Source organism: Urocitellus parryii, chromosome 1 (assembly GCF_045843805.1).
Source record: "Urocitellus parryii isolate mUroPar1 chromosome 1, mUroPar1.hap1, whole genome shotgun sequence".
Lineage (NCBI taxonomy): Eukaryota > Metazoa > Chordata > Mammalia > Rodentia > Sciuridae > Urocitellus > Urocitellus parryii.
In genome coordinates this window covers 250,165,716-250,179,229 of record NC_135531.1, presented here as the reverse complement: position 1 = coordinate 250,179,229, position 13,514 = coordinate 250,165,716, and the positions used below count along the sequence as shown (strand labels likewise).

Here is a 13,514-nt window from a genome sequence, read left to right as displayed (position 1 = left end):
TAGTTACCTCTTAATTACCTATTTTTAAGGCTCACTATGCCTAATCTTTCACTATTTACTTGATGAAGTCATCTTTCATGTGCTGTATGGAGGCTCAATGTTTCACTATTTCTGGTATAGGACATACTTAGAGAGAAAGTAGGTTCTGGAGGCCACATTCTTCTATTCCTAGATACAAGTAATGACCTACTGAGCCCTTATCAAGTGTGTACTAAATGGTAGGTCATTTCATATATGACTAATTGCTAGTATTTGGGGAGCCAAATTAAAGCTCCTAGTTTTCCACATAACTCCCTCCCCAACACAACTGTTTTAGGATGATTTTTTATTCCTAACTCTCAGTTGTACTGGTGGTACAGTCTAGATCCTCTCAGGTTCACCTTGTGAACTCTAATTCCTCCACTAAGTATGACAAGATCTAGAAACTAAGCCAATCCTCCAGTTTGCCAGGAACAGGCTGCTTATTGTCTGGGGACTTAGGGGTACTTTTACCACTGAACTACATCCCTAGCCTTTATTTATTTTGAGACATGGTCTTACTAAGTTGCACAGGCTGTCCTCAAACTTTTGATCTTCATGCCTGAGCCTACTCAAGTTGCTGGGATTACAGGTGTGTGGCCACCACGACAGGCACCAAATACTATATTTCTAATGCACAGAAGATTATCTCATTCTTTTCCGTAGTGCTAGGGATTGAGCCCAGAGCCTTGAACATTCACTGAGTTACACGTCCAGCTCTTTCTTTCTTTCTTTCTTTCTTTTTTTTTTTTTGGTTGTTCCCTCCAGCTAACAAAAATGGAATATTGAGATGGCAAGGCTACCATCACTTTTCTCAACTGAATTCCCTACATAGCTGCCAAATAGTGTGACTCCATCTCTTCCTTAGCCTTCTTAAATTCCCTATATATAATGACGTTTCAATACAAATCTGACCAGTGCCACAGGGACCGACTAGCCCTCCATAATAACAGACCCAACTCTTAACCACTTTACACACTTGCTATGTTGATTTGGACCTTCTACATGGAAAATGTTACCTTTCCTTTATTTAGCCATCAGGTTGTAGCTTAAGCATCTCTTTCTTCAAAGAATTTGTTCCTGACTCCTGCTACGTGTTCCAATAAACACTGCACTTCCCATATTGTAGCATGTTTCTCAGTACTATCCGTTCATCATCTCCTCGTGTAGTAGCTAGTGTGAAGGGAGAAATCGCGTTCGTCTACCTCAATATTGTATCCTCGTCTTCTGGGTACGCAGGGAACTCTAATGTTGTTTTGAATAATGAATGAGTTCGAACGACACAGTTCTGTTAGTAATATTGTATGTATCCTAGCCAGGTTCGTTCCCTTTCTCCCTCATTTTCTTTTTGTCAGTTCATTCTATTTTCCGCGCCTTACAGTCCTATTAACTGTCTGAGCCCATCTCCCTTTCCAGTACTCAGGCCCTACTTTTTACCTTTGAAAAAAGGACGTCTCCCCTCCTCCCTACCGCAAGCCCTTGATATGAACGAGATCCTACCTTTTAGGCCAAATGAGAAAAAGTTAAAAAAAAAAAAAGAGAGAATCCATTTCTTTATCCTTTTCCTTAAAAAAAAGATAGCTAGATAAATCACTAAGACTGCCACAAGACATACAGGAACCGTGCAGCCGGTTGCCTCCACAAACTTCCTCAGACCCAACAGACACTTCCTTCTTTCCCCGGAAACGGAAAGATGAAAGGAAAGCCCCGGAACATTGTGCTTAGGGATTCGTTTTCCTCAGATTTCCTGATGGGCAAGGCCTACTGGTAGGCGCCGACTGGTTAACATACCCGTCGTTCTTGGAGAACTCCGCTTCCTATTGGTCTGGCAGGGCACCGCCCCCTAAGCAGGGCGGGAGATTCAGTGTGCAGCGCGCAGGTCTCCCATCCCCCAGACGGCCTCCGGGGGGTCTTTGCATTTACCTGCTCCCGCGCGGTTTAAGAGAAGTTGGCTTCTCAGGCAGTGGGTAGTCTCCTTTTCTGCGGCAACGATTCAACAGAATTTTGTGCATCAGTCGTGAAGCGGCGCAGCCGCTCCTATTTGAGACCAAGCGGGGCTTTGGGCTTCGGAGTAGCCTGCCTCTCTTTTCTGCTTAGCTTGGAGCTTGTGAGGTAAGTTCAGGTGCTTCCAGTCCCGCGGCCAAGCTGAGGCGTCCGCGTCCTGGGTGGCAGTAGCTGGTCTCCGGGGATTCCCCTCAGCACTCGAAGATGGATCGTTGCACCTCCCTCTTTACCGTCCTAGGGCACTAGAACCAGGGACTGATGGAGCGCAGCCAACTGGTCAGTGGCGGGAGGTTCAGGCCCACTGGGGTGAGAGGTTCGCACTGGGAAGACTGTTAGTCTTCTCCGGTTTCACGGAGCCCCCTGGTTGGAAAGAAAACTGTAAAGATCTGTAACGAAAGTAGTAAAGTGCCCCGTGAGATAAGCCAGTTCGAGAAGGAATGTATCGTGTTCCCAAACTACCACTATAGGGAGAACTTTCGATGTTATCCCTGCTTGGATAACCAAATACTAATTGAACAGTCACCTTGTGACAGTGCTGGGTTGTAAAATGTTGATAAACCAGGATATTTTGGTAGAGCTTTGTAAATTAAAATTATGTTGAAACATTTTTCGTTTTACTGTTGAAATAATAATAGAACCATTATATACCTTCCCCTAGTTAAATTGCAATATGGAAAAAAATATTACCTTTATTATATTGTGCAGTGGTTCTGAACACCGAATGCGTATCATTCGTCACTTATTGATCACTTTTTCTGTGGAATGAAATATAGAGACGTGCAAAAGACCTGCATGCTTAAGTTGAAGCTTAAAATAAAAATACTGATAATAGGGAAAGTTTAATGAACACTTTACTAGGCATGTGATCTCATGATAGAGCCATAGTGTGGAGGTGAGATTAGAACCCGAATTTATTGGATATTAATTTATTAATTGTTGCTTAATTGCTAATCTAAACCACATTTTCTGTAAAAGGATTACATTTTTAAAAAATTGTAACAAGTCCTTTATTTGCTCCCATAGGAGAGTATATTGCTGTTACCACTTGTGCTACTGTATAATTGACCTATAAACATACCAAGCAGTGCCTTGAAGGGTCCTAGATGGCCTCCAAGCATATTTACATTTTATTGTGTGATTATTAGGTAGTGGTTTTTTCAGGAACTGTTAGAAAGAGCTCTAGAAATTTCAGTTGTGGTGACTTTGTACTACATAAAATGGCTTAAATCTAGATTAGGCAATTATAAATGCATTTGGCTGTGAACAATACTGAGGCTTTCTCTGTTGAGTAATTTTTTTTTTTTTTTACATACCATAGGAAAATTGCCTAGGGCATTACTAAATTGCTTAGCATATTTGTTTATATATATATATATTTTTTTTAATTCACCTTCCCCCCCCTTTCTCTCTTTGGAGATGGCCCACCTTCTTCCTTAAATGTGTATTCCTTCCTTTACCTCCAAAGCTTTGTACTTTTGAGATAGTCCATGTTCTCCCTTGAATGTACCTTTGCTAAATAAACCTTTGTCTTAAAAAAAGAAAGAAAGAAAGAAAGAAAGAAAGAAAGAAAGAAAGAAAGAAAGAAAACCCACTCCCACTAAAGAACTACTAAGTTTTTGCTAATAAAGAATTATGTAACAGACCTTACTGTTTATTTTTTCTTGGATTGCCATGAGAGGCAGAGCTAAAACTTCTTTGCATGATTTTATTTTTGCTTTTGTTTTTGTATTTTCCCTAATCAGACTCATTTGCTTTATTGTATTTGCTCATTGTCACTGATTAAAATCCTTTGTAGAACACTGTAGTTTGAATTAAAAATGTAGATTATGCTTTGAAGGACTGAGTGGTAGAACTACTGTTGTTTAACCTGATGATCTGGAAACTTAGAAAAGCAATAGAAGTTTTTGCTTATTAGAAGCACTAAAGTGGTAAAATGATTAGATGTATTATGGATGGTTTCTGGGGGTCAAACAAGGAATAAGGGTAACAGATTTTCATTCAATGGCAGTAGAAGTATGTGGTATAATAGGATAATCAAGAATTTAGGAATTGGTTAGAGATGAGTTTCATCCCTGAAATATTTTTGTACTGTGTGAATTTGGTTGAAAATTTAATACTTACCTCAGTTTACTTATCTATGAATGGTGAAATTATACACATACAATCTATACCTGAAAGAATGCAGATTTAATGAACTGGTGTATGTAAAAGTGCCTAATACAATACCTGACATACAACTCCTCAAAAAAACCTGTTTATCTTACACAAATATCATGTAAATGCATTAAGCTTTTTTCTCTAATTCCCCCATATTCCCCAGAATAGGAAGCAGTATCATTACTAGAAAAAATTGTCCAGGAGGATATATCTTACTAGCAGTGGTTATTATATGAATTATGGATGAAATATTTATGATCTTTACTATTACTCCATAGAGTTATGAAGATAAAATGAGAATGCATGTAAAGCATGCAGAACTATGTCTAGAAAGAATAAATGGTTAAATTTTTTTTCCTCACCTTTCCAACCCAAATGCACTCAAGTCTCTAGAGCTCTTTAGCTAAAATAGTAATAGTCATTTTGACATTTATCTGCCATCAAAAGAACTTTGAAGAACATTATCTATTTACTTGTTTTTCTTATAACTCAAGGATTTCTGTGTTTTGCCCCATTGCTTTTGTTTTCTTGTTACCTGACCCTGAGTGAGTTCTTTTTCTAATTACAGGTGACTCTGTCTGCATTTTTCAGCTGCAGAACATGTAGTAGCTTAAAAGGTAAATGACACTGACATAAGACATTTAAGTGACTTGCCAAAAGTAAGACTTGCCAAAAGTAAGCTTAGGAACATTTAGGTGTCTGCATGCAACTAACTAGGTCATGAAAGAGAGTCGGTAGTTACTTTTTCAGAAGAAAAGGAAAAATAGGATTTTTAAGAAAGTGGAAAGGAAAAATATTCAAGTTTTGAAACTAAATTTTGTCAGAATAGCCAGAGCTGATAAAGCTTTTGCTTGCCACACTGAAGTTTGTTCAGTGAATACTGACTATAAGTTGCTAAAGAGGTTCATATTTACTGCTTAGTTTGCAAGATGCCTAGAGAACCATAGTTGGGATCATAACCTGCTTGGATAGCATGTAGTAAAAGTAAAGAGAAGGATGGGCTGAGGCTCAGTGGTAGAGCACTTACCTAGCATGTATGAGGCCCTGGGTGTGATCCCCAATACCGGGGGCAGGGTTGGGGGGATGGTAAAGGGAGGTACTTGAAGGTTCTTTGACTAAGGATCCGTGTACCAATGAAGTATCAGATTTCCCCCAGTGGACTCCACCTTTCTAGTGAACAGATAGTAAAATCCACTCTTTTTTCTAAAATCTTGTGTGTTAATTGCCTCGTTTCTGTTAATATGACTGTTATATAGATAGGTTAGGTCTTTTCTTTACAAGCAGAATATTTTCCTTATATATTAGTTATATAATTATATATTAGTTACCCTTGTTAGTTATATATATATTGGTTATATATTAGTTACCCTTGTTAGATTTTTGATTCTTCTCGAATTGCAGACATCTTTCCTCCTCTTCCCCTATTTTTCAGATAAAGAATTCAGTTACCTACAATCACAAACATAATGATAGAAAATAATGCATAAAATATCTTGTCTTTTTTTCTACTTTTGAGAAGAGGTCTTGCTGTATTGTCTAGGCTGGTCTGGAACTCATTGTATCAAGTGATCCTCCTGCCTTGACCTCTTAAAGAGGTGGGATTATAGGGGTGGCAGGACTGACTCTTTACCTTAGAAGAGTTTAAAAATGTTATACATGTGTTCATTACATGAATTTTTTTTTAATTGACATTGAACCCAGGGGTGCTTTACCACTGAACTATGTTCCCCTTTTTAAAAAATGTATTTTGAAATAGGGTCTCGCGAAGTTGCTTAGGGCCTTCCTTAGTTGCCGAGACTGGCCTTGAACTTGTATTATTCCTGCCTCATCCTTCTGACACTGGGATTATAGGTAATATAATGCCTGGCTATGAATGTATAATTTATATGGCAGATGACATGAATTTTTGGTCATATTGATTTATTGCTTTTGTTTAGGTTGGCCATGATGAATAAACTGGAATTAAAGGAAGACAAGATGCTGGAGGTTCAATTTGTGGGAGATGATGATGTTCTTAATCACATTCTTGATAGGGAAGGAGGTACAGAATTATTATACAGTTGAAGAGATGCTTATGGATTATTTTATTTTAAAACTACTTTAACATTTTATAGCATGAAGTATTTAATCTAGTAAGACTAATTAAAAATTGTTTTGATTTTTAGTTTATTTCTTTCAGACTTCTAATTGAAATTTTAAATAAATAAATAAATAAGGCCATGTCTAAAATGAGATGCTCAGTGATAGTAAATAATAACTACCCTTTGTAATTTAAAAGATGAGGTTATTTTGACCCCTCAAATACTTTCAAGGCTTTTTTTTGTTTTGTTTTGTTTTGTTTTCAATTCAGTTTTATAAATTCTGGAAGAATGACATTTTTTCCCCCAGCTTTTAAGTAATGATTATTTGAGTAGTACAGTTTATTTACTTATTTAAATGTAATATTTAGAAAGAATTTATACCTGTCATGTTCAAATTCTTTGTACATTTATATAGGTACTAAATTAAAGAAGGAGAGAGCTCAGCTTTTAATCAATCCCAAAAAAATAATAAAGAAGCCAGAATATGAGTTGGAGGAAAATGATGAAGAAGTCTTAAAGGATCAGAACTATGTGGAAGTTTTGGGAAGAAATGTTCAAGGTATTTGCTTAAGGGGAGAGGCATTTGTTTGGGGAGATACACACTCATATTTTTGCTCGCAGCAGAAATTGCTTTGCAGGATACACAGAAGTAATCTAACAAGTTAAACAGTGGTTTACAATTATATCTCTTGAAAAGTATATCCTTAAGAGTTTTTTCTCTGCAGTTCCATTTTTTTTAATAACCAGCCTTATATTTATTTTTAGAAAAAAGCAATTCATAGACCAACCATTCTAAAGTTATTCTTAAGATATTTATTTTGTGACCCCAGCCCATGCATTTTTAACTTATTAAAAGTATTTTATAAAGCAAGTCACTTTGTTGTTACCTTGATTTCCTTTACAGAAATAATCAGAAAGAACATTCTAAGAACTAGTGTTATTCCAACTTAGACATGTTTATATTGTGGTTCTTTTAACACCTAAATTAAATTCCTGTCAGATCATACTTAAATTAGACTTATATTATAATTTAGTTAGGGTTCTTCTGGGCACAGGGAACACAGATCCACACAAGCTGACTTAAAAAATAAACATAAGGGGGCTGGGGCTGTAGCTCAGTGGCAGAGCACTTGCTTATCATGTGTGTGGCACTGGGTTTGATCCGTAGCACCACATATAAACAAACAAAGGCATGCTGTTCATCTACAACTACAAAAAAATTAAATAAAAAATAAATAAACATAAGGAAAGAAATCAATATCATTGGTCATGATGCATTAGCTCGACGATATTAAAAATGGAGGAACTTTGCTCTCATAGGTCTCCTATTTTCCCTTGGGTCATCTCTATGCTTCTATCTATGCCAACTACTTCCTTCATGCGTGTATTTTTCACTATTTCACATAAATTGCCATTATGACTACCTTTTACCTTTCTCTCACTTAAGTCTATTGTGCTCCTGTTTAGTTTCCAGTGTTAAATGACTGTTTGTGTGTTTTAGTTCCCCCATTCTATATTCTTAAGAGTGGATTTAGTTCAACTCAAAGAGTCACTGCCCTTCATTAGGCTTAGTGGATAGGGTAGAATCTCCTATTTGTTCCTAATTTGAAAATCAGTATTTTGTGGGGGGCATATTCTGATGAGAACTTTGGATTCTCAATTACTTATTATGCTAAAATAAGAAAAGATTGAAAACAGTATTCCAAAAGAGAAACTTGTTTTTTGTTTGTTTGTTTGTTTTTGGTGTTGGGGATTGAGTCCAGGACCTCACACATACTAAGCACATGCTTGATTCCTGAACTGCTGCACCCCCATCCCTTTGAATTCTTTTTTTTTTTTTTTTTTTTTTTAGTTGTAGTTGGACACAATACCTTTATTTATTTTTATGTGGTGCTAAGTATTGAATCCAGGGCCTCACACATGCTAGGTGAGCACTCTACTGCTCAGCCACAACCCCAGCCCCAACCCTCTGAATTCTTAAAAATCATTTCTTATTATAATGGTAGTTGAAGAAACAACTCTTTCAACTTTCTCCACATAATAACGGCATCAGGCAGGGTGCAGTAGTGCACACACAGCTATAATACCAGCAGCTTGGGAGGCTGAGGCAGGAGGATTGCAGGTTCGAAGCCAGCGTCGGCAATTTAGTACAACCCTATCTCTAAATAAAAAATTTAAAGTGCTGGGGTGGTGGCTCAGTGGTTAAGCATCCTTAGGTTCAATACCTGGTACCAAAAATAAAAATAAATAACAGCATCAAAAAGTGGTATTTAGAGGCATACTAGAGTAAATGGATGAGGATGTTCCAGACCAGAAGTTGCCTCTGAGCCCTAATCTACCCTTCACTGCCAGCCCTGACTGGCATTCTCAAAAGGCTGAGAGGATTAATACCCTGCATATACGTAAACAATATCTTTTATTGCTGTATACTTGTTGGGAAGGCTTGCCTTAATTTTTGTCATCCCTCATATTTTATTTTTCTCCTAATCATTTCGATCCATGGAACTTAAAAACGACTTATACGCTATTTATCTGTTTATATACTGTGACTCTTTGGAGGGCCACAGACCACTTTAATAACAAAGATTTTTTTCCCTCTACTCCTCCCTCAGTAAAAACTAATTTTAACCCTATTGGGAGAGGAAGTGTCATTGTCCCTGTTGAGAATGGGTTCTTTAGAGAACATGGAACTGTTAACATTTTGATGTGTATTTTCTGTCTATACAGCCTTGGGCACACATAAACTTGGATTTTTTTTTAATAAAATAGTTTGTAACCTAACATGCTTTTTACAATTAGTAGTGTATCATAGATACATGATTCTGTCATTAGACATTCTTTCTTACACTTTTTTATTGACTGCAGAATCTGATCTACTATATGGATATGAAATAATTTAATGGTCACCTTTTGTTGGTTATGTGGTTATTTTGAATTTTTTACTACATTGCTATACTGAATCTTTAGGTACATTCATTATTATTATTTCCTTAGTGAACTTGCTAGCAAGGATTTTGCTCCACATACCCATTGGGCATGAACATTTTTTGTTCTGACATATATTGCCATGTATTCATTCTCCTGAAGTTTATATAAGTTACACTCATTAATCATAGTATGTTTTCCTAAAGATATGGTTTTAGCCCGTTTGGGTTTTTATGGGGAGGAATGAAGATGCTTATTTTTCAAAAAAATTTTTTTTCTTAAATAATGAATCCTATGTGGCATGGAGGAGACAAAACAATGAAGTACCTTCAATTCTGCTTTCTACCGTTCAATTAACTGTCACAGGAGTTTGTATTGGAGATGCACTGAAAGCTATGAGAATCTTAGTGTGGGTTCTCTTAGCTTTCTTTAACCTGAAGAGTACTGGCCAGTTGTACAGACAAATACTCTTATCATAGGTTCTGTGTTGTTTTTTGGTTTATATAAAATAACACTTCAGATCAGTTACCTGTCACTTATCATAATCTCAAACTCTGTTGCTAGAGTCCTTTATTGTCTTTTAATACTTTCACTGAATTGTAGTTTATTATATTTTATTACTTCATTTGAGAGAACCTACAATAATAGAGTTCTATGAAAAGAGTTATTGTTTGATATATTCCTGTTTAAAGGCCTCCTCAGATTAGGTATTTTTCTGTTTCCTGGATAAGATTGTACTTTTTGGTTCTCTTGATTGTAGTAAAACAAATTTCAGCAGATCTAGAACCAGATCTCTAAAGAGTTTTTCCTTTATTCCCTGTGAAATACAGTAGCAAGTACATTCTGGTATTAACTGTAGTGCTATAAACTCTCCAATGTAACAGTCTTGAGTCCAGCAAATGAAGCTTTTGTTTGGCTGTGGGCATGCACAACAGAATAGTTCAGTCTTACCAATATAACTGATATTTTTGTTTGTTTCTAGTTGCTTTCAATCATAGGGGTAGAGAATGCTGTTCTAAACTGTAGCGAGTTTTCTATGTTTTCTACAGGGAAGAGGTAATTACACCTATCATCTTTTACCTCATTTGAGATACTAAATAATATGATTCTACATAATATTTTATTATATTCAGAAGAAAAGCATTTTTAGAAGACAGGAATACTTGACACAGAAACTTTAGAGTTAAAAACAAAAAACCTTTTCAGCAGGGACCTTCACTATGGTTTAAATGTGGTTTGTCCCCCCAAGAGTTCATGTATTAGAAGTATCATCCCCAATGTGGCAATGCTAAGAAGTTGTAGGCTCTTCAAGAGGTAGGGCCTAGTGCAAATTACTTTCATCAAGGGGGTGCTGCCCCAGAAGGGATGTAGTTCTTGTGAGAACCTGAATTAGTTCTTGTAAGAGCCATTTATAAACAAGTGAGCCTGTTTCTTGAGTTGCTCTCAGGCTTCCTATCTTGCCATGTAATTTCTACTTCTCACCTGGGCTTCCACTATGATACCATCTACCATATGACAGAGCCAAGAGAATGTTCATCAGAGCTGAGTCCTTGCTGGGGCCATGTCCTTCAACCTCCAGAACTGTGACATTTTTTATTTAGAAAGTCCCCAGCCTTAGGGTATTTTGTAATAATAATAGAAAACTGATTAAGACAACCTTTAAATAACATTATTAATTATTTCCCCTGGAGTATGACCTTCTTATAATTAATACACATCTTGACATACTTGACTTAATTCTCAGAGTTTACTAATTTATCCAGTCTGGAGAAAAATTATATTTGTGAATAGCATTTTTTTGTGTTAAAATTTATATAAGTAGGATTGGTCTGCTTTATGTATTTTTTAATATTTTATTTGTAAATACATATTGTTACATCGTTTTACAATGCAGTAAGGGGTATGAATTTTTAAGATTTTAGTTAAAGTGTTCTCTTTTTTTCTTATAAATTAATTTTGTCCCTTTTTCCTAAATTCATGTTGCACTTTCTCTTTCAGAATCCTTGAAAAATGGCTCTGCTACAGATGTTGGAAATAAAGTTTATTCTTTTCAGAGTAGAAAACATTCTGAAAAGATGGCTAAGTTAGGTATGTTGCTTTTCTGATTTCTACAATCATTCGTCTTTTCTAAGCTATATTTAAGGACATTTCCTTTTGTTATTATCCAATTACATTCCCTAAAAGATACCAAAGCTTGGGGCTGGGGTTGTGGTTCAGAGGTAGAGCTCACCTACCATGCATGGGGTGCTGGGTTTGATCCTCAGCACCACATAACAATAAAATGAAGATGTTGTGTCCACCTATAACTAAAAAATAAATATTAATAAAGAAAAAAAAAGATACCAAAACTTTTCCTAAGATTTAGAGAATGAGGCATTTCCTAAAAGAATAATGTCATGTTATATTAAGCACGCTTAAGTTAGTTTTTTTCATGTTCAGATGTCTTCTATTCTGAGCTGAAACCCAGTCTTAATTATTTTCTTTTGTTCTTTGTACCACAGTAGGTAGACTAGGTGTTTTCTTTCTTTCTCCCTGCCCCCAACAATAATAATGAAGTTTATTTTAAAAATACATATACATTAAAAGCTTAGGAAAAAGTCAGTGAATGCCTTGGGTAATGGTGGGTTGCCCCAAAAAATCACTAGAATGTTCCCCAGAATTCTTAATTCTTCCATTTTTTAAAAAATATTTTTTTAAAGTTGTAGATGGACACAACATCTTTATTTTGTTTATTTAGTTTTCTTTGTGATGTTGAGGATTGAAACCAGTGCCTCATGCATACTAGGCAAGCACTCTATCACTGAGCCACAACCTCAGCCCTACTTCCATTTTTATTACTTGATCATACTATAAAATTTAAGGATCGTCAGAATTTTATGACTTCTGAGAAACAAGATGGCAGCTGTGCAGTGTCGGAAATGTTTAGCTAAATAAATTGACCAGTCCACAAATATATTCTGAGCCCTTAAATTATCTGCAATGAAGGGAGTACAGAGAACAGATATATTTGTTTCCTTATGTTGGTGACAACCTAGTTTGGGATACAAGATATGTATGCACATGAGGGAGGTCATGATTAATGATATTCCATAGTATATAAGTGGTGAATGTGTAGAATGCACAATGTATAGAGAAGTGGGAAAATCAAGAGCCCTCGAATATAATCCTACAATTCCCCAAAAAGCTACTTGACATTGAACAAGTCATTTAACTCTTGGGTTGGCAATGTTCTCATATGTAAAAGAAAGAGTTGCATTTCAACTCTAGTTTCTCATAAGAACCATCTCGGGATATTTTTAAAATCTCAAATCCTTTTCCCAGATATTCTTTTTAATTGTTCAGCAGTGGGTCCTGGTTATTTGTGTATTATAGTTATACATAATATTGGGGTTCATTTTGAAATATTTATACATGTATCTTAGGTGCTTAATAAATAATTAGGAAATGATGAGTGACTCAAATCACACAGGGTTGGATGTGGAAGTACATGCTTGTAATCCCAGGTATTTGGGAGTCTGAGACAGGAGGGTTACAAATTCAGGAACAGCCTGGGCAACTTAGCAAGAATCTATCTCAAAATTTTAAAAAAAGGGGTAGGGGGGCTGGGTACAATGGTGCACGCCTGTAATCCCAGTAGCTCGGAAGGCTGAGACAGGAGGATCGTGAGTTCAGAGCCAGCCTCAGCAAACTGAGGTGCTAAGCAACTCAGTGAGACCCTGTCTCTAAATAAAATACAGAATAGGGCTGGGGATGTGGCTCAGTTGTTGAGTGCCCCAGGGTCAATCTCCAGTACCAAAAAAGTAAAAAGGACTAGGATGTAGCTCAGTTCTGAGGCACATGCCTACCCTGTGCAAGGACCTAGATTTCATCCCCAGTGCATATATACACAAAGAGATTTTCTAAATTTTTTATTAAGACTTTGATACTGTACTTAGAAAATTTTATTTGTTTTATAGAAAAATATTTACATAAAATTGTTAGGAATGGTCTCTTCTAACATTTTCCTTAAAACAAGTTACCACCCATATGAGTTTATATGAATTGCTGATTTTCAGAGAACTGGACTATAATAAATTACATGTAACATTACCATTAAACTGTCACTTATTTTAAAACATTCTGGTACTGTATTTAGATCTTTTGAGGGGTCGTCATTTTTGAAAGCTTTAAGGCAAGGAAACAATATATATGAAAGCGCTTTGAAAATTAAGATTTATCAGTATATAAAGGCATAGGAATACCAAAATTAAGGGAATAATAATTACCCATTTGGTAAAATATAATAGTCATATTAAGAGCACTTATGATTTATAATTATAAACTTATGTA

At 36.1% G+C, this 13,514-nt stretch overlaps 1 protein-coding gene across 2 annotated transcripts in view; it reads left to right on the top strand.

Moving 5' to 3' along the window:
- Positions 1–1,888: 1,888 nt before the first annotated feature.
- The window catches only part of Orc2 (origin recognition complex subunit 2), a 43,492-nt gene continuing 31,866 nt past the window's right edge, over positions 1,889–13,514 (top strand). For both annotated transcript variants that reach the window (XM_026405342.2, XM_026405341.2), the window contains exons 1-5: positions 1,889–2,130; positions 4,748–4,796; positions 6,117–6,220; positions 6,676–6,819; positions 11,184–11,273. In XM_026405342.2, the coding sequence (XP_026261127.2) occupies positions 6,124–6,220; positions 6,676–6,819; positions 11,184–11,273 (331 nt within the window). In that variant the 5' untranslated portion in view covers positions 1,889–2,130; positions 4,748–4,796; positions 6,117–6,123. The remainder of the gene's footprint in view (positions 2,131–4,747; positions 4,797–6,116; positions 6,221–6,675; positions 6,820–11,183; positions 11,274–13,514) is intronic.